This window comes from Haemaphysalis longicornis, unplaced genomic scaffold, assembly GCF_048455015.1.
Source record: "Haemaphysalis longicornis isolate Haplotype H1 unplaced genomic scaffold, Haemaphysalis longicornis Haplotype H1 scaffold_14, whole genome shotgun sequence".
NCBI classification, from domain to species: Eukaryota; Metazoa; Arthropoda; class Arachnida; order Ixodida; family Ixodidae; genus Haemaphysalis; species Haemaphysalis longicornis.
Genome location: NW_027526245.1, coordinates 29,767,231 through 29,793,572, shown reverse-complemented (window position 1 = coordinate 29,793,572; position 26,342 = coordinate 29,767,231). Strand labels below are relative to the sequence as shown.

Genomic DNA, 26,342 nt, shown 5'->3' with positions numbered 1-26,342 from the left:
TTCTAAAAAACGTTTTTTTGTAGCGCCCTCTGAAGAATGGCACATGTCATTTCTCTGTGATGCAGACCTTGTAGTGCTCGGAAAGGCGCTGCTAAAGTTCGTCTGCTAGGAAACGCCCCTCGCGTGTTTTGGTGGTGCGCATTTGCATTCGTTTTTCCTTGTTAATTCGGTGTGCACCGTAATTTTTGCTGTGCGTAGAGTTGCTAGGTGCGTTGTATCGTCGGTGAACACGCTTAATACCGTGCCCGGCGGGCACGGTGAACTACGGGACGATGCTGCCAACGGTTGGAGCGGAGCGCTTTCCTCGGTACCTACGGAAACGATGTGCTGTACAAGGTTGCAACAGCAACTCCCGTACGCCTGGCGCTTTACTGCACCATTTTACTTTCATTTCCACAGGTAACGCAAAACTACAGTACTGTTAATACGTGCACGGGGGTTGTGTAAGGAAACGTGGTGGTGATTAGAAAAAAAAATGGTCTACAGCTTTGTTATATCACAGTTATCTCTTGATTTCACCTCAGGCTGGCTCGGACCAAGTGGCGTCAATTACTCTAGGACTTCGCAGCGTAGTACCACTCGAATTTAAACGAGTCACTTTAATTGTCTATATCAGTGCCTCCTCTATTGCACTACAATGCTTGTTGTGATCGTTGCTCCCCGCACTTGTATGCGCAATCATTATTTCCATCGCAGTACTGTGTTGTGCTGCTCCGTGCTGCGCTACTGCCAGATCTTTCCTGCTATGTGCTTTTACATGCCGCCGTGGCTTTCTTTTGCATTGATCCACTTTTCCTCCTTTTACTTATCTGTTGCGACACTTGCCTATACAATGCAACCATGAAATTGCCGGCGTGAATCCTGAGTTCTGTAGAAACCCATGTCTACTTCATAAGACGCCGGCACAGCTGCGGTGTGCTCGCTGCACTTTCGTGAATCGGCATTCCTGCGGCCCGGTTTTCTGCGTCAAGATGCAGTGCTTAGTTTTTTTCTCTTGTTTCGAAGTAGTTCTGCTGTTGACGCTTTCATTGCTCATAATGCTATGTGTTACGGGTAAAGACAATTTTTCGGCGCGTAAGGAAAATCATAATACATGTAGTGCCCACGAACATTTTGTACTTATTGTATACGTGCTGATTTTGTGCAGTGTGGTAAAGTTGTTTTATGTTTATCCTGGAATAAAATTCAAATGTCTTGATGATAGCATGACTATGCGTTATTTTTTCTCTTAGAACAGAAGTACACAAACTGAGCACGCATTATATAACCTTGATCTATACTTAAGGCACGCACGCAACCTGCGTATGTGCGACGCAATTAAACCCAGCAGTGGCGTTGGTAGAAATTTGTATCGGGGTAAGTAGTGGGCACGTTTTTGATATGAAAGGGGGGCCGGAGAGTGTGGTCGAGTGTCATTTTGCGGTCTGTATCCCAAGACAGAAAAAAAAAATTCCAGTCGGTGGGAGGGGGGCGCGAAGGGCGGAGGGTACGTGTCCGGTTCCCGGTTTGCCACCCACTGCAATCAAAATAAACAGCATTTATAAAGCAGTGGAAGGCATGCATACAGAATAAAAGTTCAGAGAAAATGCAAGATGTTTTTATAAACACCCAGGCGAATCATACGACAGTCACGAGTCTGTACTAGTTAAGCTGGCGTTGACTTCAAGCACACACGCCAAGGGCTCGCCAACTTGCGTCAGATGGCAATTACATGAGCCCTCAGGGATCAGAGGCCTGCTAAAGCTATTTTGAACTCAAATTTTGGCGCTAATGCTACCAAAATAACGTCGCTTTCTGACCTGATCTTGCGTCACATCCTGTTTTTTTGTTCCGCCGGAAGTGTTCCCTCCTCACACAGATGGCGCTAAGCCCCATGAGCAGCTTAAGAACCGCCATTTTCTGAACGTATGGGCTTCTATGGAAGCTTCGCTACCAGTTACATTTACCTTGCCGTGAGTTGCACCTTGATTATTCCCTAAATGAAACTGCAACTCACGGCTCAAATCGAATTTCGCCTGATTTTCGCTCTATGGTGGTGTGCGCACGGATGGACGCGGACGGACATTGGGAGGTCCTAAGCTACTCCGCACCGTTTCAGGCAAGGGAGTAAGCCGTTTACTCTCAGGTACTAATTTACGGTCATGGAGAGTAGCGTGACCGGGGATTCAACTTCCGGTTGCCGCAGCGTGCGGATGGTGAATGTCAAGCTCCGATAAAGGGGCGGTCTTTGCGACCGAGACGGGCCGCGGTAACAGGGTTTCGTACGAAGAAGACATGCAGGATTATTAAGTACTTTTGCCTCAGCTGCCAACCGGTCAGTACGTTTTGAACACTTTTTCTACACGGCGATATGCGAGCGAGCCCTTATCGCGTAGAAGATTTTCGGGACACCCTCGCGCATTTGGCACTGCTCCCCGAGGTTATCGCCTTGGGGGCGTACCAAACGAATCACGTGTGGGCAGTTACCTTCAGCAGTGCGGAAGTAGTGACGAAAATACTGGATGCTGGTGATATCAAATTGAAAGCGCGTCGGTGCCTGTTCGGCGACCCAAGCAACCAGGAATTGCGTCTCAAATTGCACTGGGTCCTTCACGGTGTTCCGGACGGGGAGGTGCGGGCATCTTTTGCTCCGTACGGGAATGTAACCGATGTTTCGCGAGAACAGTGGCTAGTGTTTGGATGTGTCAACAAAGGGTCAACGACGCGCCTCGTCACCCTGAAGCTCAAGCCAGGGGTCACACCGGACGACCTGCCTCACCAGCTGCGCATTGCCCAGGACAACGCCCTCGTCGTTGTTCCCGGGAGACCACCACTCTGCTGCCGGTGCCACCGGCATGGGCACGTTCGACGTGAGTGCCGTGTTCCTCAGTGTTCACTTTGTCGTCGTTTCGGCCATGCCGAAGCTAACTGCGTTCCTACATACGCTAGAGTGATGGCACCAGCAGGAAGCGAGGAAAAGTCCGAGCATCTAATGAACGAGTCTGACGCCGAGGAAGCTGCGGGTGGAGCAGGTGACGTGACTTTGTCTACGTTTACAATACCTCAGCACCCAGGAATTGATGACGGCAAGGCAGCAGAAAACACTGCGGAGGAGATACTCCGTTCAGTTACCCCAGAAGGCACTGAGAATGTTGACGCTGTCAAGAACGAAGGTAACGCGGCGGCGGCTTCTTCATCTGTCGAGATGAAGGTCGAGATGAATGCAGGTTTCAGACGCAGCAGCTAGGGGCGTCGTCACCAAGCGCCAACGAGATATCGTAGACGGAGGGGTTCAGAACAACGAGAACGCAGCCCTGGATGAGCCACCAGCGAAAGCGTCAACGTGGCGACGAGCGACGCTGCGACCCAAACCGCACATCCCGCCCGAGTGGAGGCCAGCGGCAACGCCGTGGGCGTCGCAGACTCCTTAGGTCTCCTCAGGTGTGTGGTGGTACCAGGTGAGCCGCCTATGTACGGAACATAGCTTGGATGTTTTCGCAGTCCAAGAAACCAAAACTGAAAGCCAGGAGCAGACGGATCACATGGTGTTACCCTTCAAAGCGGGCTACCGTGTTTGTATTTGCCACGCCGTAGGCACATCAGGTGGCTGTGCCTTACTTCTCAAAAGTTCTATTGGCCTTGAAGTTGAAAATGTAATATCATGTGCCTCGGGCCGTGTGATAGTGTGTGATTTCAACATATCTGAAACCAAATGGAGGGTTATATGTGTGTGCTCGAAATGCGGAATACGAACCGAAGCATTTTTTTTCAAGTTTTAGAGTGTTACTTGGACTGCCCAAGAATGCTAGTGTTATTGGGCGATGTTAACTGTGTGTGTAGAACGGAGGACAGAGCGTCAAAGGCGCGGGTTCGAGCCGCGAGTTCATTGTTGCTATGTACGATGATGGAAGAAAGAAATTTGGAAGATGCAGGTTGTATATTTGCGGGAGCAAATACGACGCAGTATACACATTTTTAAGGCATCAGTCACGCCAGATTAGACCGAATATACATTTCCGCCGAACTAGTACCCGCCTACTACACCTATGGCGTTAAGCCCGTTAGTTTCACCGACTGCAGTCTAGTCACTTTGCTCATAGGACGAAAGAAAAGACATAGTTCATTTAAATGGGAACTATGGAAATTAAATGCGAAGTTACTGCAGCATCATTTATTCGTAAATGGGATAAAAGACATGTTAGGAAAACTGCTTTACGGAGATCCGCATGACGCCTTTTTTCTCAGGAAAACTCCAAGCAAGGGGTCAAAATTAGGGCGATTGAAAGTGCTATTGTATTACATCAGAACGAAAAGGAAAAAGAAGAACAATTGCAAGGCCAAGTTCCTTGTAAGCATGGAAGCACAGCCCAGCAAGTGTAAAGGCGGCATAAGGGAAGGAAGGAAGGAAGGAAGGAAGGAAGGAAGGAAGGAAGGAAGGAAGGAAGGAAGGAAGGAAGGAAGGAAGACTTTGTTGAATGCCTGCAACAGACACAGTGTGTACACTGCGCCCGGACGTAGCCACTCGTCGATCCCGACGTCACCCCTACTCGGACCACCCCTTCGCTACTCCCTACGGGGTTGGACGCCGCTGCCCCACAAGGGAGGGCGTCGCCCCGCAGCTTTCGCTCCGGTGCTGCTTTTCGAGGGCCGCCAGGACCTGCTGGATGGTTGATAGTTGGGTGTCCTAGGTCTAGAATTTCAGGATGCGGAACGATATAGAGGGACCATAATACGAGCACGCACGGAACGGTTATGGTTAGGCGAAAGGCCCACGAAACGCTCGCTGGGTGAGGAAAAAGGTGCGCCAAGTACAACGAAATAACAGCGATAAGCTACCGTGGCGAGTTATTGCATGAGGGTGAAAATATAGAACAGGCCTTTTATGAACACTAGCGGGATTTTCTGGGACAGGCACACAGTACCGAAGGGAGTTTTGCAACTAACTTTCTTCCGCTGATGCCAAAGTTAGACGAGGATATCAAAACCAACCTGGAAGCCCCGATCAGCCTTCCGGAAATTGAATGTGCTATTGAGGAGTTGACCCTGGGCAAATCGCCCGGACGCGACGCTCTAGGAACTTGTTTTATAAAGCTTTCAAACTAGCAATAGCCCTATATGGAGTAGTTGAGAAAGCATACGAAATAAAACAGCTGCCCACGTCTTTCAAGAAATCTCACGCTGTCTTGATCCCCAAATCAGAAGAAGCCAGTGTACTATTATCAGTCACGGCGTATCGTCCTATTAGTCTCACAAACGTGGACTACAAACTTTCATTGAACATATTAGGAAAGAGATAACAGAGGGTTATATAATACATTGTAGGTTGACATCAAACGTGTGGGATTAAGGGGAGATCAATTACGGCCAACATCCATTTCTTAAGAAGCATTTTATTATGTGTAGACGTATTAGAGGGGAAGACCGCTATTTTGCAATTGGATTTAGAAAAGGCATTTTATCCATCGCAGATGTCTGTATTCAGGAGAGGACGAAGCAGCACGGATAACATACTTTCCCTGGCGGTGGATATCTCGGGACAAAAAGCAGCTGGAAACATCACCATAGCTGTCTTTTTGGACGTCAAGGCAGCGTTTCACAGCGTGGCACACGAAGGTATCCGAAGAGGGATGACGTTCGTAGGGCTGCGAGGACGTATGTTCCAGTCGCTCTGCGATTACCTACAACATCGGTACGTCTAAATGGTCACTAGTGATGGCGCAACGACCAGCATCCTGTCACACATGGAGTTCCTCAAGGCGGCATCTTGAGTCCGACTCTTTTCAACATATGCCTTATACGCTTGCCAACGGTTCTTCCCCAACGCGTCAATATTTCGCTGTACGCAGATGACATCTGCATCTGGGCCTCTGAAACATTCGTGCCGTACTTCAAAGAGCGATCCTGGCGATGCGAAAGTACCTGAGATGCTGCGGGTTGATCTTTTTCGCTCAGAAGTGTGCAGCGATTGCGTTCACTCGGCGTGACGTCTCACGATAGACGCTGAGTGTAGAAGGTACGCAGATACTCTATGTTAAATGCCACAAATTTCTCTCCGTCGTCTATGACCGCTCAATGTCTTGAACGCCCCATATTCGGCAGTTGAAAGAAAGGCTTCTGTCTTTTGTGCGCATTTTGCGCATGCTGAGTGGACAATCTTGGGGATGCTCCGTTTCCTCTCTTCTTGGACTCTATTAGGCAGCCTTTCTCGGCCTTTTACGCTACAGCCTGCCGGCCCTGGATCAACTGTCTTCTACAAATTTGAAGGTCATAGATTCAGTGCTGGCGAGAGCTCTACGCGCGTGCCTGGTTCTTCCCAAATGCACGTCCACAATTGGAACACTGCGGGGAGCTCGGTGCGTCACTGCTTCAACATCAAGAGTGCCTTCGTACCCGCCGCGGTGGCTCAGTGGCTAAGGCGTTGCGCTGCTGAGCACGAGGTCACGGGTTCGATTCCCGGCCGCGGCGGCCGCTTTTCTGATGGAGGCGAAAAGCAAAAACACCCGCGTGTACGAGATTTTGGCGCACGATAAAGATCCCCAGGTGGTCAAAATTAATCCGGAGCCCTCCACTACGGCGCGCCTCATCGCCTGCGTTGCGTCGGCGCGTTAAACCCCACAATCAATCAATCAAGAGTGCCTTCGAACGTCACTACGCCACGTCACTCGGTGCCATGCGCATCATCTGGCAGCCATCACTGCATCGCATGTAAAAGACTTGCTTCCAGAAACTTTCCAGCGACCTGTGAAGCCAGCATTTCCACTGTGGATACTTGCACCATGGAATATAATAACGACAATTCCTGTAATAAGCAAAAAGTCGTCCATGCTCGCACCTGCACTGAAGTTTTTCACACTTGAGTATTTATTTACCGCGTATGCAAGCCACACCCACGTTTATGCGGATGGCTCAGTGACCGACGAATCATCTGCCATTGGCGTGTGGATTCTGTCGGTCCAGTGCACAATCAGGAAAAAACTGAGCCATAAAACATCATCCACCGCTACTGACCTAGCGGCTGAAAGGGCTGCCCTTCATTTCATTGGTGCACATCAAGCTCGACGATGGGTGATCTTCTTAGACTCACGGGGTGCTCTGCAAGGTCGAAGAAGGCTGTCCAACCACTGCAGTCAGCTTGTATGTGATATCAGCGAAATCCACACAGCGGTAGTGCGCGCGGGCCGTCACATCGTGCTTCAATGGCTTCCTGGTCATTCGGGAATAGAAGAAAATATAATATCTGATGCAGCCGCCAGCGCTGGCCACTCTCTGCGTAACACGACACAGCTTCCTTTCTCTCGAGAGGATGGTTGTGCCCTTATCTATGGAACTGGTTGGAGAGAGCAAATGTTGAAGTGGCAGCACCCTCGCAGCGGATATTCACCTCTACATGGAATTGACCCTTTCCGTGTTCCACCCGACCTAAGCAAAGCGTATGAAGGTGTACCGCATCGTTTGCGTCTCAACATGGCTTACACCCGAAGCTTCAAGTTCAAAATAGGGTGGGAGGATTCACCACTGTGCCCCACGTGCGCTGTGCGCGAGACTACCGAGCACTTGTTGTGTATATGCCCACGATTTTCCGCTGCGCGAGTTACAGCGGTGAGCTGCCTGTCTCGTGTTCAACGCGGAGCAAGCCTTCAGTTGTGTCACTGTCTTGGATCCTGGGACAACAACAATGACTCATATTTATTGAAAAAAATTCTGCATTTTTTGCGAGATTCAGGACTAGACAAATCTTTCTAATTCTTCCTCTGCATTTCCTGGGCTCCATTCGCTTAATTTTTTTTTCTTTTTCCTAACTTTATGTCGATTTTTTTCCTTGCACTACATTGCGTGCCATTTTTATTTAACTTTTTTTTTCTCTCTATTGCTGCTTTCCCGATCTCTCACATTCACTTCACTGCATTGTAATCATCTCCATCTGGCGTAGCAAGCACTGCCGCTATCAGAGCTGACCTCTCCAGCCCACATTAAAGAGTTCTCTCTCAGTCTCTCTCTTGACCGGGTATCCCATGAGATACTCTTCGATATTTTGGGGCATGTCAATGTAGGCTCTGTCCTCTTAGAAGGGGTGAAAATGCGCTACTCAATGTGTGAGGCCAGTTTAGTAGTAAACAACAATGTAACTGCCAGTTTTCCGATACGATGCTCCGTCAAGCAAGGCTGTCGCCTGGCGCCCCTGCTTTTCGCAATCTACCTCGAACCCTTCTGCTTAAAAATGCTCCACAATAATGCAATTCACGGTTTCAAGCTGCACGAAAGTGAAGTAAAAATCCTCACGTATGCTGAAGACATCGCGGCTATTTGTGCTGACACAGAAAGTATAAAACGCTCCTGTTAAGGACGCAACAAGGTTCTGCATAACGACTGGCAGTGCGATAAACTGGAACAAATGTATCGGGTTGTTGCATGGAAACTGGGGGTCTAAGCCTAATTTATTTGGAAAAATTCAGTGGACCGACACGCCAGTGAAATACCTAGGCGTACCACTCGAACACCACCAAGATACGACACAATACTCGGCGGTAGAAACTCAATGTGTCGAAGACGAAACGTCCAAATGGGGCGGACATGACCTGTCTATATTTTCGCGAGCTACCATTTGTAATTTATTTCTTGTGGGAAAGATCTGGTACGTCCTGCAGGCCTTATGTATGTCGCGTGTAAGCGTACAAAAACTACACCGAGTGTTTGCTTGCTTTGTTTGGGGCTCTATGTGGGAACGGAAGAGCCGCACAAACTTGTTTCGCTCAGTTAAGACTGGTGGGGTTGGTCTCACTCATCTCTTCTTGAGACAAGTTGTCTCAAGGTTTATTTTCTTGGGAGATCAACGTGACGATTTTCTGCGTACAGTGTTGCAAGTGCGACCTAGAGATGCCTTGCCGGACTTTGTTGTGTCGGCGGATCACACAAGAGGAGCAAGTGTGCGAGGATTCCTGCGGGAGGTCGTCTAGGCTTTTAATTCTCTAACAGTACGGTTCTCCATGGACTATTTACTCTAACACGTAAGAAATTGTCCAAAGACTTGGTCGATGTTACACTGCCGACGCCTTTGTACCGATCAATGTACTCTTCAGGGTCCAGCAAGGACGTATTGAAAAGAGTCAAGGCTATGCCGGTAAGGTCATCGGTAAAAACGTTATTTTTTCAGCTCCGCACTAACATATTGCCTGTGATGCCTTGGCTGGAAGAAAAAGGTTTTTTGTCCCTTCAGGTATTAACTGTCGCGTGTGCAGAAAACCTGAGATGGTAGAGCATATTTTTTTTGGATTGTGAAGATGGTGTCTTTCACTGGGACATTCTCCAGCACACTTTAAAAAAGTCTCTACCTGTCACACCTTACGGCATACAACGCTGACAACGCTGAAGGTGTGGCATATGACATGTTTATGGCTTTAAGCCTGCAATAGTGTATGGAAGACTCGGATGTCTGTACGAAACGCACACCCGAACACCCGCCCTGCGAGAGAGTACTTTATTGGGAGCATTGCATTCGTTATAGAGATGTATATAAAGCCCAGATCGAACAACCTGAAGGGTTATGGGACCTGGAAGCCTTGGTAAATCTCAACAGATTTCAATCCACCAGCACTAATTTTAACCTTGCAATATTAACCTTGCAGGCTGGCAATTTTAACCTTGTAATGTTGTGAATACTGTGCTGTGTGGCTTCTGTTATGGTTTGAGTTGAAACCCGGCAATAAAGAAAAAAAATCACGGTCGTAGCAAAATGAGTAAGACGACTCACACAACTCTGTGGGGTATACCAAACACAGGCTCGAATCCTGTCGCTGCCTGTGGGATTTTTTTGCGAATGTAAATGCTATGCGCATGGACGCGGACAGATATTGTGCGGTCCTAAGGTACTCCGCACCTAAAATGAAAACAGAAAAAATGGCAGCATCTCCACTCCATGGATGATGGCGAGGGTGCGGAGTACGGGGACTCGAAATGACATCGAAGTTCCGCCCCGAGTGACATCTGATTAGCGCCCCGACCGTAATTCGATTTGAGCCGCGAGTTGCACCCTAAATGAAACTGCAACCGACGGCTCAAATCCAATTTCACTTAATTTGCGCTTAATGGTGGTCTGCGCGAGAATGGACGCAGACGGACATTGGGGGGTCCTAAGGTACTGCGCACCATTACAGGCGAGGGAGTAAGCTGTTTGACTCTCGGGTGCTAACTCACAGTCGTGGACCTAAAGGATGCCGGTGATGGCATCAGCCAAAAGTTTCTTTTTCCAGCTGCCCACTGGAACACTGCCCGTGAAACCATGGTTGCAGAAAAGAGGCATTTTTGTTCCCCGGAAAGTAAATTGTGTGTTTGCCACAGGCCAAAAACAGTTGAGCACATATCATTGGATTGTTCAGATGCCGTTTTCAATTAGGACATTCTCCAAAGAACACTTAGAAAGGCATTACCAATCACACCGTTTGGTATACTGTTCTTGCCTGCCGATAATGAAGACGGTGTCTCTTTGGACATGTTCATGCTTCTGAGCCTGCATAGTTTATGAAGGACCGGTATGGATGTCAGGCATGCTAACCCAAACGGGCGAGCTGCTAAAGACTACTTCACTGAGAGTGTGACCTACATCCGAGATGTGTACAAACTCTAGGAAAGTATGCCCAACTGAATGCACTTATTGGATGGCCCTGTAACCATGAGATGGTTTCAACTTAGCTGCACCGGCCACAGTGTATTGGTTGGTGTTATTTTACCTTGTACTGCTTGTAAGCATATCCATTTGTTTTGTTCTATTGTACCAAGCAGGTAATAAAGAAAAAAATTCCCTCGCACTTCCCCGAGGGGGAGAGTGTGTAAGTGCGAATGCACGGTTGTTGATTTCGCGATTACGGTGGATATCGTGATCTTGAAGTGGAGAGGAGGCGCCCAACACCCGCAGTCACTGAGCGGAGAGAGGAGGAGGACAGTAGCGCCCGCCGTTACGGCGAGGGCTACACGAGCGCCCTCACGCGTCGGAATGCGGAGCGCCCGCTACGCGAGCGAGAGCTCTCCCGCCCGAAGTGGAGAGGAGGCGCCCAACACCCGCAGTCACTGAGCGGAGAGAGGAGGAGGAGAGTAGCGCGCGCCCATCTCCTCCCGTTGCTAGGGAAGACGAGGAGGAAGACGAGGAGCGCGCGCACCCGCAGCTGTTGCTATGCGGACAACGGCGGCGGACGATTCAGGCTCGCTTAAGAAGTGCATTCGCACTTAAAAAAGTCTTTGCCAAAAGGGTAAGACGACTTACCCTAACTCTGTCTCGTCTACCAGGCACAGGCTCGAATCCTGCCGGAGCCTGTGTCATTTCTCGCAATTGTAAATGCTATGCGCACGGACGCGGACGGACATTGTGCGCTCATAAGGTGCTCCGCAAATAAAAAACTGGACACACCAAACTACATGTTATATGTCGTCACAATTTTAAGAAAAACAACAATTTAGAATGTGAAGGAAAAACGAGCACACGAAACAGCGCATTTAAGCGAAATCTATAAACAATTTTTCCCAACTGAAACAAAACTAACGCAGTTCTACGAGCGAGTATTGCACACCTTTAAAAAAGTGAAACAAAGAAGAGAAGAAGCAGAGTCATTTGTAATATAGCTGATGCTGAAGGTGAGAAAAATATTTTTGTATCCCACTAGCCGTACAGTACCGCAAACACACATTTGAAATAAAACCGACAACAAACAATCATGCAACAAAGTAAAATAAACAGACGTAAAATGTAAACTATGTACGAATCAAAACTGCAAAAGAAACACCATAAGATGCTTTTTAAATGGTGATAAAGATGCGAATGACTTAGTAGCATCCATCAGGCTATTGAAGTTTGAAATAGCGGAAAAATGCGAAGTCATTTTTCCATAATCTGTGGAAACTGAAGGAAGCAAGTAATTGTAGTTTGAAGCGAATTTGGTTGGGTTGGTACTAGTGAGACAACTTGAATCAATAAAGTGGAACTAAAGTTGATTAGTCAGCAGCTTGAACAAAGTAATAATGTTATATTGGAATAGTTTGCCAACTGACAAAACGTTATTTTTACCAAGAAGTGCGCTAACGCTGGAACAGAAGGAGCTATTCTCATTATGCGGATGGCTTGGTTCTTGACATGTTGGATGTATGAAATGTGACAATTATACGTATTACCCCATGCAACTATTCCATATGTCAAATTGCTGTAATAAGGGCAAAACACAGAGATAGAAGCGCGTGACGTGTAAAACTGACGAGCCCTAATAAGGGCTTTAATGCCATAAGCAGTTTTTCGTCTAAAGTAATTGAAGTGATTGCGAAATTTGAGATGAGAATCAAGGTGAACGCCAAGAAAAATGGCAAAGTTAGAGACATGAATAGTGTCAGTACCCAGATTTATCGCCGGTAAAAAGGGGACCCGCCTCTGTTTCGATCTAAGCATAAATTTAGTTTTTGAGGGGTTTATAATAAGGTGATTCTTGTGACACCAATCTATCGCTTTTCTTAAAACACCATTTAGCAATGAAACAAGGGGCGGTAACGATTTTTGGGCGCAAGAAAATGTGGTGCACTCAGCGTAAAGAACACAATGAGCTGATTGAAGATCATCCACGATGTCATTAATATAAATTACAAACAATAAGGGGCCAATACGTGACCCATGAGAGGACCCTTGATATACTTTTGGTATCACAAGAATGTTCTCCATTGTAAACCTTGCCTTCCCTATTAATTAAATAGCTCCTTAAAAAAGAAAGTGCAGGGCCCCTTATGCGTACAAATCACGTTTATGGAACAAAATATTATGATAATTGTGTCGAAAGCCTTCGTGGCATCTATAAACACTGAGCCTACCAGCCTGCCGGAGTCTATTGATTTTTTAATATGATCTATTAGGGAAAGGAGTGCGAGATTACTCGAGCTACCAGCGCGAAATCCAAGTTGATTAGGCTGAAGGAAGTCAAATTTCCCGCGGAAATCATTCAACTGCTGTACGAAAAACCGCTCGATAATCTTACCGATACTTGATAGAATAGACATCGGCCTGTACTTGAAAATTAGTATTCATCTCCCTTTTAGAACACACGAATAATGTGTGCCTTTTCTAAAAATCAGCAGCAACTTTTAAAAGACTGGCACGAACATTGTCTAGCCCTGCTCTTGTATCTTTCAATCGCAGAATTGTTAAGCATACTTCTGCAGGTGACACAGGAAGAAGGTATGAATAGAACGGGGTATATAAAAAAAACGCGACACAAACGAAGGGAATACATGGCGAGCGTTTGTGTCGCGCTTTTAAACCGCTCGTCTTGTGTTCCCTTTGGTTGTGTCGCGTTTCTTCAGTGTTATGGTTTTGGAAGGTTTAAAGCGCTCGTCTTGTGTTCCCTTCGTTTGTGTCGCGTTTCTTCAGGGTTTATGGTTTTTGAACCCTTCGACATGTTGATTTTGATTGTTCGACAGCGCCTGCAGGGTAACCCGGACCCGACGGAATTAAGTGGTGGTACTGCAAACATACGGTAAGCATTGCTTCACAGGGCGGAAAGGCAAGATACAAAGAGCACATACAGGCAGCGCTACCTTTTGCACACTGCTTGCCATGCAGGGGACTGCGTTTTCTAAATTGGTGAATACCAATTCGGTTCTGTTTTAAAAGGTATTATAAATGGCGAAAGGAGCAACTGGTTCTGATCAATAGCGATTATAAAAGCTGCCTCAGCTTTCTCGAAATCGTCAAACTGACTAAACTGGCCAGCTTAAATCGTTATAAATGGGACTCACTAAGCTCACATGCTGAATTGTTTCGGTGTATGCGCTTGTGTCGCGCGGTCGAGTACCCCGAGCTACCTCATCAGCATCACTAGGTTCTGCTGCCTCACCCTCGAGAGACGCTGCTCAACGGTTTGTTCCTGCCGACACATGGCAGGCAGCATCGGCGGCATCCGCCGCACTAGCTCGGCTGTGGCCGAGGCTGCTGCGGTCGGGACGCCGCCCAGGTCGGGAAAGCCACGTGTGTGAATTCAAGTGACGTCGCATGGGCAAGTGTTGTGAGTATCGTTTGAAGCTTTGCTTTCCAACCAGCTTTAACGGGTGAATTAGAGCCAGTTTTTTTTTTTCAATCTGAATGTGATTTTCTTTTTTCCGTAGGCCGAATTGTGCATCATCTCTTCACCACGCCGCCGGCTTACCCACATACGGACCGAACAATGACATTATTAGCCTGGAAGATGTTACAAATTTGGACTCGATTTTATATAAATAGTTTCGGTAAAATAAACAAGAACCGCAGGCTCGTCAGTTCGGACCGGACAGCTTTAAATCTCAGAAATAACCGACTAGCCAGGCAGGCGTGTGCACTGGAATTGTTCCCTGTTTTAGATTCACTGAGTCCCAGCTTTTAACAGTTTTGGAGTTTTCCGTTTTTCGTTATACTGATACAATCGTCACATTGTCTTTATTCTCGATTAAACGCGAAAAATACAGCCGTCGAGAACTCGCCGCGTTGTCTGTATTTAGAGCTTCCTATTCCTCACGCTGTTTTTAAACGTTCCGTCATTATTTAAAATAATCTTTTTTATTTTTGTATAAGCGATATAAAACACCTCATGTTAATTTGCCTGCTTATTTTATTGCTATTGCTGTTATTGCCATTTTATTGCTGCCTGTTTATTGCTATCTCTTGCCAAAGCCTACAAGAGGTAACACATGTCGCAAATGAAACACCCGACGTCAAATTGAATGGCAAGACCAATGGGCGGAAATGTCAGTTTTTGGCCGGCCTTATTCATGCATTTTAGAACGTACTTTAGGCGTGCTACACTGTACGTAACACCAATGAAACTTCTGTGCTTTGTTTCTGCCCGCACTGCACGCATTTTGCGGGGACTTTATTCTATTGCAGGTTAAATATTAAGCCACCGCAAGCGGGATATATATTCCAACTGTCGGTGTCCACTCGTTTGGGAAAAAGCAGAGTGTGTTCGTTAAGATATTTCTACCTTTAGGCATACAAAAAGTGTAAGAATAGCATGGAATAGAGCACAAAATCTGGATGGTGTGTTTGTCAGCTGCTCCCGGGATATAAGACCTGCCTAAACTTTGAAACGTGCCGCAGTTATTTGGCGTGCATTGATGCAACCAGCTGAAATCTTTTTTTGCGGCCCCACCTCGTATCCATACACGTAAAATATTCATGTCGCGTATTGTTGTCTGTATGACAGCAAATAAATTTTGCAACCTTCTCTCCTACGTTGAGCGCATTTATCAAGTTACGGTTGAAACGAGAAAAAGCAGGTACCAGCATTCATGCACACTGATGGAAATAATAAAGAATTCCAAAGTAAGTGTCACACAGGACTGTAACTTTTTTGGCTAGTTACCTTTAACAGCGTGTCTACGGCGTTCCTGCTCGCATCAAATTACAGCAGCTATCATCCGCTGGCATCGGCGTTTTCCCCATTTCCCCACGTAAACAGCAGATAGACACCGCATACATTATGGTTGTTTTCGCGGGGCCTGGATAAGACGTAAATGTTGGCTTTGTTGATCGTGTTGCGGATTTAGTAAGGAAGAGGGCAAAGACGGCTAACCGCCTACTATCATCACCATTGGGGCTAGCGAAGAAGGTCGCGAATAAACCTCGGTTCAGCTCAGCCATGGACTCACGTCCGTGTCCTGTTCCATAACATTATGGTACCGTGAAACCCGGAAGCAACGGACCAGCGGACTTCGCGGTGCAGCGCCTTCAAGTTAGTGCGTGGCCTCGGGTGCGTCGGATCTTCTTATTTCGGAGGCCTCACTCTTGAGTGGTGCCTGCCATGGCTGCGTGCTGGACGCAGACCCGGAACCCGGAGATGAACTGCAGCCATCAGACAGCTCCCTGACTTTTGCTTCACCCCACTGCCTGCTTCTCATGACAGGCAGGTCGTGGGCTGACCTATCAGAACACGGGTCGTCCTCCGGGCGGACATAACAAAACTAGCCAACACCACTGTTTGGGTCTTGCAATCATCACCATCGACTTTAAGTATGCTTATTGATTTGCACCGGATGGCCGAACAAAGACAAGTCGAACTTAGAAAGCTGAACGGGCAGATTCAGAGCCTTTTGGACTTTGAAGGCTTCGTAAAGGACCGGGAAGAAGACGAAGAGTACTCATATATGATAAGTCGAACGAAGGTTTCGCTAAAACAACGAATTTCTGAGGCAACTTGGAGGACGTCGTGCACTACGACGAAGACTGTCGCCACCTCTACACAAGCAGGGGTCTCTAATTCAGAACAATGACGTGGCCGACTTCCTATTCACAACAGGGCTGCCTTCAAAGCCGTGGATTCGTTGTCGTCAGTGGAAGAGAGGATGGAGCAGCACAGCGCCCTTACCTTTTCAATGTCGTCCGTGAACCAGGCCGCGGGATGTAGCAGCGAGACCGAACTCGGCGAAGGAGCCGGCGCAGTAACAATCCGCCCAAGCTACGACAATATCATCAGAGACTCTGATGCTGTCGGGGCGAAGCCCAGGAAGCCATCGCATGTACACAACGCGAAGATGAGGTCAGCGGATGAAAGTAATTTTGCGTGCAACGACAGCAAGACATTCACCCATGCGCCATCGTTCCCAAACTAAGTGGCTCATTAGCAAATCTTGGAAAATGCAAGGACAAGCTGGTGAAATTAAAGGGTCTTTTCAACCACAAGAAAGCAAGACTAGATTCACGCCGACGACAAAGACGCAAGTAGGAAAGACTCAGTAAGCATGCAGAACGAAACATCGAAGGCGATTAGGAAAAGAAAAGGGGACCACTGACCAGAAGATTGAGGCTGTATCCCGAATACGAACTATACATGCTCGTTCGGAAGACCATCCGATTCAAGCAAACCAACGTTCCCCGACCTAGGCAAGAAAGTAGCAAGAAGAAGGCATCGCGCCTCGAAGCATCGATGGTGGATAAAGCAGAAGGCATCTGCCACCTCTCGCTTTCAAAAGAATGACATCGGACTATCACCTACGGAAAACCTAGACTAGCGTGTTCTGCACTTACCCACTAGTGTCACCGTCGGGGGGTGGGAATATGTTGCGCATTTAGTAATGAAGACGGCGAACCGCCTACTGTCATCACCATTGGGGTGAGAGAAGGAGGACGCGAATAAACCTCGGTTCAGCTCAGCCATGGTCTCGCGTCCGCGTCCAGTTCCATAACAGAGCGTTTCTGATATTCCGAGAAAACAAGTTCACCGTTATATGGTGATCATCATCTCGAAACAAACAGGAAAAGAAACTGAGGAAGCTTGCACTCGGTCGCGCAAGGATGGAACCGTAGCGAAGCTGCTGGATTTCTATCTACGTGAGCAGTGAAGGACACATCGCTACAGTGGGAGCCGGGGACGCTGGGCGGTTGTCGCGAGGCACGTGGTCGCGAGCGCTCGGCATTTCCTCGCTCCTCAGGGTTTCCGCCGGTTTTTAAAGGTGAAGGTGTTGTTGATGGCCGTAATGTGTGCGGTGTGCGGCGTCATCAGAAAACTGGGGCATAGATACTCCCACCGATACCGCGCACGTGAGCACGCGCTTCACGAGGACCGTCCGGCGTCGTCCAGGCTTGCGCAAGGCACTCGCAGAAGAAAAGCAAGAAAACAATTCACGAGCATCCGCGCCTGAAGGGGCAAGCACAAGACTGCTCGCGCTAGAGACGCCCAGTATGCGAAGCCGGTACCGCCTGGTTCTAGCGGGTGCTGGCGCGTTCCAATCTGGGAGAAATGTGAGAGCATGCGGACAAAATGTTCCCGGCCCGCCAGTCATGCATGGGGAATACCAGGATATAGATGGATATGACCATGAGAACCACAGTGAAAAGAGACAACGGAACATGTAAATAAACAATATCAAACCTCATGTATTGCGTGGTGGTGTGTCCTTTCGTTCTTGCATAGAAGGAAATACCCTAGCATCACTATGGTTTAAGCCTTCCGTGACTTGGTGGAAGCTCCTTCATTTCTTTTTTTTTTTTTTTGCTAAAGCCACTGCGTGTGCAGTGGCTTTTTTGCGGCCACTCGATAGTGGCAGCGAGGCACGCGTTCACGTGCGCTGGACATTTTCTTTGAATTTTTAACAGGTACGCATTACACGTCACACATTACGGCCAGCTGCAATAGATCCGCTTTTAGACGCCATCAGAAAAAACACCTCTCAAATACCACGCGGTTAGGCTCGTTTGCTCGCTCACCGAATTCGGTTCCGATGCATTGGGGTACGACAGGAGCACGTGGTACGGCACGAGCCGGACGTCGTCGAAACCGTACTCCGTGAAACGATCGGCGACGTAATGGGCCAGAGTCTGCTCCTCCCAGGCGCTGCCGGCGACATGCGGTGCGGCGGCGAGGAACCTGCGAACATTGATCCCCGCAGTTGCCGTTTTGCGCACTGATGTACTAAACGGACAAAATTTTCTTCCTTTAGAAACTCAGCTGCCACTAAACCTACAAAAAATATTCCCAAAAACATTTCGCCCAATCGTTTCACAGAAAAATATTGTTTCATGAACATGTCTGTACGAGCATGCCCGATTAGCACTGTGCTCGCTTGTTAGCGTTCTTCAACGATCGTGCTCAATGGAGAGATTTAGCAGAGCGGAGAAGCGGCCCGATACGTTACCCGGTAGGCGACCGGCGCTACTGCGCTTGCACAGGGGCGGAAAACCTAATTATGCGCATGCGCAGTGTACCGGGGACCGTACCGGGACCGGTTTCGCGCCCTTCTACTACTCTCTAACAAGGTAGCAAGCCTGTTCAACAGCATACTCGTTTGCAGGCGTTCCAACGTGCAAAAGCCGTGTAAAGGCTTCCTCTGCTCCACAACTGAACCGAGGTTGCAATAAATTCACGATTGAACACTTCAAGGTAAACCAAAGGTCTCCAGAAGTTGCCCGCGTGAAACGGGACAGCGCATTATTAGTCGCAATCTGCACAGACCTACGCAACCGTTAACGGCACAGGTCACTTACACAAAACGTTCATTCGGCAACTGAACTGGTCCCCCCTAAGTGCCGTTTCAGTGGGTTGCCACGGGTTTTGCGCACTTGGGCAAGGGAGCTCTTTGCCGCTGCTACGGTCGGGCTTGAATAACCGCGGCATGAAGTGGTCATTCTTGAAGGAACCTGCTTCATGTGCGAAGAGTTCGGGACCCTGACCCCGCCCGACGAAGTGACGCCGTCACGAAGGAAACAGAAATCACCGGTTTATTCCGGGACGGCAAAACGAAATGGCACGAGAAGAAACGGCAGCTCGTAACACATACGGTCCTGTAAACAACGTGACACTGAAAAAACGCACTGCACCGATTCTGCAGAAAAATAATACAATGCTTCGCTCTACACTCACGACAACGTTCTAGCCTTTGTACCAAGCCACTCCGTGTGCGCGCCAGAAAGACCATCTTTTTGTTTTCTCTTCCAGGGTAAACAACGCTCGGCCCCGGGACATGATGGCATCACATGGCAACACCTTCGTAATCTAGAATGCTCCACCATTGCCGCACTCTTGGACCTTGTTAATGATTACTGGGCCACTGGCGAAGTTCCAGAACAACTCAAATTTACGTATATTCATCCAATACCAAAACCGCACAAAGACTCTACTAATATATCTAATCTCCGACCGATCTCCTTAACGCCGGTGCTTTGTAAACTCATAGAACGCCTTATTAATAATCGCCTTCAACATCATCTCGAGTATGTCTCACCATGGTTCCATCCGGCGCAGACGGGTTTTCGTCCAAATCTGAGTACCCATGACTGTGTTTGGCTGCTACGCCGAGTCTTAAATCGCACCTCCCGGGCGGGTAACCCTGACTGCGTCCTTTCAGTTGACATGCGCAAAGCATTCGATCGCGTTAGTCAGGCTGCTATTCTCGAGGAGCTAGCTCATGCGTTCCCTAGTCAGAGGGCCCAAAACTGGGTACGCAATTTTCTTGAGAACCGGCCCATTCGTCTTAGCAGCACGTATCCGGGATGGAGCCCCAGGACCTACTACTTGGATAGGGGCGTGCCCCAGGGCTCTATCCTGGGGCCTGTGCTTTTCAACCTAGCCATGGCCCGGGTTGCTCGTACGCTCGAACGGGACTCTGCCGCTCGGTTTGCAATATACGCTGATGATCTCACGGTTTGGGTAGAAGCCGCCGACTTTTCCGACCCGGATCACAGGTTGGACGAACTTCAAGGTGCCGCTAACAGCCTCAATGAAACCCTTCCGACACTAGGACTTGAGATTGCCCCGGAAAAGACTGAATTTCTCCTTGTTCATGGTCGCCATCAGCTCCCACCGGATATACGCAAGGCCATCTACCTCGGCGACACGCCAGTCTCCCCTAAAAGTGGGCAAATTCGTATTTTAGGCGTCCCGTTGGCCAGCAACAATAGCGCTAAATGTTGGATCAGCCAGCTTAAGCGCAACTGGAAACCCATGCTTCGTCTCATTTCGCGCATGTCTAACAAGTACGGCGGAGCATGCCAGTCAGCCTGCCTTACGCGTACTCGAGCAGTGGCAATGAGTCGACTTACGTATGGCGCACCTGTCTATAAGCTCAACAAAGTGCATATGAAGCATCTTCACGTTCTTCATCGGGCCGTTCTTCGCACCATTACTGGACTTCCGCGCTATACCCGCACGGAAGCCCTGAATCAATCAGCCCCGGTACCCCCGCTCGAACTGCTCCTCGAGGAAACCCGACAGCTGCACGAAGATCGCCGTTCCTTGACCTGGCAGGGTGCGGCTCTTACAGCTTGGGACTCGCAAATCGCGCTCCCCCAGACCCTACCGCAGCCTCCCCCTCCTCCATGGAAACGGCCCTTAGGGGTTGACAACGTGCAACGCATAGGCGTCCCAAGATCCCGATCCAGAGTTCGCCATCATGCTGTTTCTCGCACTCTGGAGGCTAAACTCCCTGATGAGCAAGACATTTACACAGACGCGAGCGTGTCTGCTAGTCGCATGGGACTGGCTTGGCGATGTCCAGGTATACCTAGTTTAGACAGCGCTCGAACTCGAGAAACATCCACTACTTCTATAATGGACGCTGAGCTACATGCCATCCTCGCAGCCCTCGACCACTTGACATACGAGACGTCTGCCCCATTATCACCCCGCATTCGGTTCCTGACTGACTCCCAAATGGCGCTACGTGAGCTCCGGAAACCCTTCTCCGATCACCCTTTGGTTCATCAGATTCAACATATGATTAGTCTGCTTGCTCGCAATGGTAACTCTGTACGTGTTGCGTGGATACCGGGACACATGGCTCAGGGTTTCGGCAACCAGGCTGCCCATGAGGCAGCGCAGGAGAGTCTTCGAGTAACTCCTCCACTGGTTGACAGCCCTGCTCCCCCGCTCTCCCTCAGGCAACAGCTGGATCACGCTCGGCAGGCTAGGCACAACCGCCTTGCCGCTGCCACTCCTGTAGGTTTCCAGCATAACGCCCCATCCCTAACTCGTCCTGCCGAAGTTTTTATTAACAAATTTCGCGCGAACGCTGCATTGCCTCCCCACATAACACGCAAATGGCACCACCCGAACGGCGATCCTCCGCCCTACTGCCCATATTGCAAGACAGCTACAATAGCAAACCTGACCCACCTTATTTGGCACTGCTCTGCGTACCAATCCTTCCGCCCCATCCTGTTGAATGCCCTACCCAATCCAAGCGAGATACCTCCCACGACACTCAGCGACCCCGATTTCCTTGCTGCCCTTGGGCGCTTCGCTCTCGAGAGTGGCCTCGCAAAAGTAGTTTAGCCGGGGTCTACCACCCCTATGTGTGCATTCAGGAACTGACTATTCCTCTCCAGGATCTTCAAATGAACATCACCTCGTGACCACCTCTTCCCTCCCCTTTCCCCCTTCTCCCCCTTCCGGCCCCTGGGCCCTCCTTGCGTTAATAAAAGACCTTGACTCACTCACTTTAAAAAAATTCTCAGGGCATAAAGTCTGCCCACGTGCGTTGAAGAGGAAATCGGTAGTACTTATCGGCAACTTTTACTGCTACATCGTCTGTCCGTCTCTTTCCTCGCCTTCGTTTCATTGTCTTTCGGCGCAAAATACTTTGCCATGCAGACTGGTGACACACGCTACAGCTTGCGCAGAATCAGTTCTGCGTGACCCGGGTGCAGCAGTACTACTCCTGTACCGTCACCTTACAACGCGGCACCCACTGCATTAACTTTTGCTGCACCGCTAGCAGCGTCCGGAGATAAGACAGTGGTAATGTACACTGCTCCCAACCTGGAAACCCAGGCTAAAATCCTACATCAACTTAGATTCGGTTTTTTTAACAGCGAATCTGTTGTTGCAGGGGTGCGGTGTGCGGCATCATCCAAAAACTCAGTCGTAGTTGTTAATCTTTCCGTTTACCTTGCACGTGAGCACGCACCGCACGGGGTGCGCCCGACATCGTCCAGGCTTGCGCGTGGCACTCGCAAACAAATAGCAAGGAAACAGTTCACGTGAGTCGCGAGTCATGAGTGGAGCACAAGATAGCTTGGGCTAGAGACGCCCAATTCGCGAAGCCGGTTGCCGCCGGTTCTAGCGCGCGCTGACGCTTTCCACTTCGGGAGGAATGTAGTAGCCCGATGGAAAAACGATCAGCGCCCGCCACTCATGCATGAGGAAGACGATAATATCAATGAATATGACGCTGACTACTCCTACCACGGGAAGATGCGATGACGGGACATTAAATAAACAATTTCAAACCTAATGCAATGAGTGGTGGTGTGTCCCTCAGTGCTTACATAGAAAGAACTCCTCCAGCTCTGCTATGGTTCAAGCCTTGCGTGACTTTGTGCAAGCTTCGAAATTTTTATTCTACCCGGCGGCGGCCTTTCCACATTCCAAACAGCGACTACAACAACGACGACAAGTCTTCGCACAATGGGGATCTGGAGGCTTCGCCGTTCAAAATGTCGAAAGAAACAGTGGTAACAAACACAAGCACTTACTGGATGTGCTCCTCCACGCTGTCGTCATCGATTGCGTCCAGCAGTGGACCGACATCGACGTAACGATGCACGTGTTCCAAGTCAATCGTGGGCGCGCTGCTGTTACAGCCGCACTTTTCATCTTTTGCGGAGACGCTTGAGTTCGGAGAAAGCACGGGATTCTTTGTGGGTTCCCTTGCAGTCGCGTCGCGAAGGCCTGCAGGTGCACGGCATTCAGTCGTCGCTTCTGGGCAACCAGCAGGCTGAGTCGAAGGCAGCACGTAGTGTCCCAAGAGAAGACAGCCGATGGCCACGATGATTACGAGTAGCAGCCACAAAACTACAGATTTTCGTCGACGCCTGTTCGGCAGGGACCTGGATAAAATTGATGGGATTTTAGGGTGGTGCGAAAGAAACTGGGGCAGTGTTTTTTTTCTCTCTCATTGCCTCGCATCTCATCTGGATTGTAATCGTTATTTTCGGCAAATGCAATAGCAAACTATTCCCACCTTCCCTCGTGCAGCTTTTCAATGATAGGCCCCGGTTGTATCTCAGGGTTGCCATCACTTTCCTTCACCTCCATCCTGGTACCACTGGCAGCCTGAAGGAAAAATAGACGACGTTCGGCTATGATTGTGTCACTAAGTTAGTTTCAAGCATGTCTAATAGCTAAGCCGTTCTAAAGTCTGCGTGAAAACGGTCGGTTGGTTTTCAAAAAACGATAAATGTGAATAGTTTATTTCCGTATGCTACGAAATAAACAAATATTGTCGAGCACGAAAGAACATTTTTAGGGCGATCTGCAGAAAAAATACGGAAATTCTAGAACGTAATGAAGGAGCGTCTTATCGAGTTTCTCGTTCTCTTGTGTTTCACACTTGACGTGTATACCCCTATTATGTTTGACGCATCTTCTTCAGACCTCAAACAACGAACCATGCGAAATAATGTACGTTAAATACGCAATGCTTAGAATACAATGCAAGATAGTGTACAGGAGGGTGTCTGTCTCAGCACGGAAGCTTTGGCAAGCTGGTGATGCACTAGGAAAGAATTAAATATCGCAACCGCACCTTCTTCGCGATTATACAGTTGCGGTGATTATTTTAGTGCGACCGAATTATTTTCCTTATTAGGCAAGAGATTCATCCCATTGATTCAGTCTCCTTACGTGTTTTTAAGGTGAAGGCATATTGGCTCCTCTTAGCGATACTTATCGAATACTTGGTTACAGGCATATACTGTTTTCGTGCAGGCATATACTGTTTTTGAAAACGGAGAATTTATTTCCGGCATAAGACTACTTCATTAACCGAAATCTTGTCATTCTGCGTCGGTGCTTAGCAATTATTCCGGCCCAAAATGTCAACCGTAGCATATTCCTGCTTATTTTGCCAAAAAAGTATTCTACCATATCGTTTTTCATCGACATTATCTCGTGCTCGCTTTTTCGTTACACCGCATGCTGTTCGTATTATAACAATTTTTTTTTGCGTGCGTACGCAGCTTTTTTCAACAATAACGTTTTTCAGTCTCTCTTTGTCTTTCTCCTACATTTGCATGAGTTCTCCAGGGCCGCCAAGTTGTGAAATAGCAATTTTTCATTCGTGCTCACTCAAAACCAATATCAAGAAGTAAATGCGTACTTACTTAGACAGACAAGAATGTTGAGCTGCAATGCGGCAGCAAAAATTACGGTTTCTTCAAAGGCACTGCATGGCTGTTTTGAAAAGAGTAACATTTGCTGAGATCAGGGAAAGCGATGAGTGGAGGAATATTTTCGTTGGACACAAACGAAACTCACACACATAACCATGCTTCTAAGAAAAAAAAACCAGAACCCTCCCCGAAACCAAATAAATACAGCGAGGAGGATACTGCATTGTGTTTAAAAACGCGAATTGAAATAAAATACGCGCCCAAAACGTACGTGATAGAGAACGAAGCACTCACGTTTTCTCGAGTTCTCACCACAGCGTTCACAGAAAGCGATGGCAGAGCTACAGCGGTTGGCATGCGCCTTGGCGGCTTCGCTGACACTGGAACCCCCGGAAAGAACGACAATGGGGTCCAGGACACAGATAGCGTTACAACTGTTGACACTGCGTCTGCGCCTACTCGACGACAGACCCAATTAGGAAGGTGGAAGCAGCGCAATAACACCTTGTAAACTGCTGTCCAAGAGATAAGGCTTCCATAGAACAGCCCTTTTCCTCGCGGCCGTACGGAATGCAGAGTACTTGGCCAATGTTTATCCCTGCGTTGAGTGCCACGCACATGAGCAATACTAAAATAAACTTACTGCACAAAGCATCTTCCATTTTTTATGCAAAATGTTCACAAAGCGTTCTGTAAAGATAGTAAGAATTTGGAGAGCCAGAAAGACCAACAAATGACGAACTAATGGAGGGAACCACCTCTGTGGGGTGGTGTCATCGGGCTTTATGCTCAGATTTTTAAGTATGCATAATCGGTTGGCCTCCAATAAAAAACCAAAGAAATGGGGCAGCGTCGTATTAGTGGGGCGATGACTGGGCAAATAGCGAAGCTGGCCGATCCACCTAGCTTATTTTTGGTTCCGGTGAGTTGATGCGCGGTCATGCTCGGAGACCCGACCAAGTTTTCGTCGTGATTAAGCTTCGAGGCTTGGTCATGTTCTCTGCGTAGTGTCCTTGTTAGCCCCCCAAAGAGCAGTGAATACTTGGTCATTAATGTATGCAAAATGTATTGTTTTATTTTCAGTACGAATCATTTATTTCTTTGTCATCCTCCGATGGCGCAAGTACACCGGGGAAATCTTCGTCCAGCGCGTCTTCAACACGGTAAACCTCGAACACATCTTTATATGTCCCGAATGAAACCTGTGCATTGCCAAGGTGTACCTCGTTTGACTTGGGCTCTACTCAGTCTGCAAACGTACCGCACGAGTCCATCGCAAACTGCCTCTCCTTGTTCCAGCTAGAACTCTTGCCGATCTAAATTAATACAGCCTTATGATCGCTGTGGTAGACAGCAAGCGGCATGCCAATCATCTGAACTCTGCCCGAATGCAAGCTACCAAAGAGCGCCATGTTTCCAAAGCCGTACTTGTTAAATAGAGCGGCTTTAGTACTTGTTAGGGTACCTTGATGCACGCGTCCATCGTACAGGGTGGAGACACACATATGCTGGTGCCGCCATTTTGGGCCACTCGCTCACCGTCGCATGCAGCAAGTCATTGTATAAAAACCGCGCTAAGCTTATCGCCGCAACGCTGTTCACTCGCCAAGTTGGAATGATCTTATCTGTTTCGCGTTGCTGAGTCTTGTAGAAAACGAAAATAACAAGGCGTAGAGCACTTTGACCCAATAGCGGCGGCACGGCACCGTTCAAAGGGTGTCTCCACCGTGTACGGCGGCGCTGGCATCGAGACACCCTAGTA

At 48.5% G+C, this 26,342-nt stretch overlaps 1 protein-coding gene across 2 annotated transcripts in view; it reads right to left on the bottom strand.

Annotated features, from left to right (window-relative positions):
- The window catches only part of LOC144165221 (aminopeptidase NAALADL1-like), a 105,068-nt gene extending 80,052 nt beyond the window's left edge, over nucleotides 1-25,016 (bottom strand). The window contains exons 1-5 of one of the 2 annotated variants that reach the window (XM_077695337.1): nucleotides 24,875-25,016; nucleotides 24,572-24,641; nucleotides 23,431-23,522; nucleotides 22,943-23,296; nucleotides 18,179-18,338 (exon numbers count right to left, since the gene is read on the bottom strand). In XM_077695337.1, the coding sequence (XP_077551463.1) occupies nucleotides 18,179-18,338; nucleotides 22,943-23,296; nucleotides 23,431-23,504 (588 nt within the window). In that variant the 5' untranslated portion in view covers nucleotides 23,505-23,522; nucleotides 24,572-24,641; nucleotides 24,875-25,016. The remainder of the gene's footprint in view (nucleotides 1-18,178; nucleotides 18,339-22,942; nucleotides 23,297-23,430; nucleotides 23,523-24,571; nucleotides 24,642-24,874) is intronic. The other variant, XM_077695336.1, reaches the window with a different exon arrangement.
- Between the last annotated feature and the right edge of the window lie 1,326 nt (nucleotides 25,017-26,342).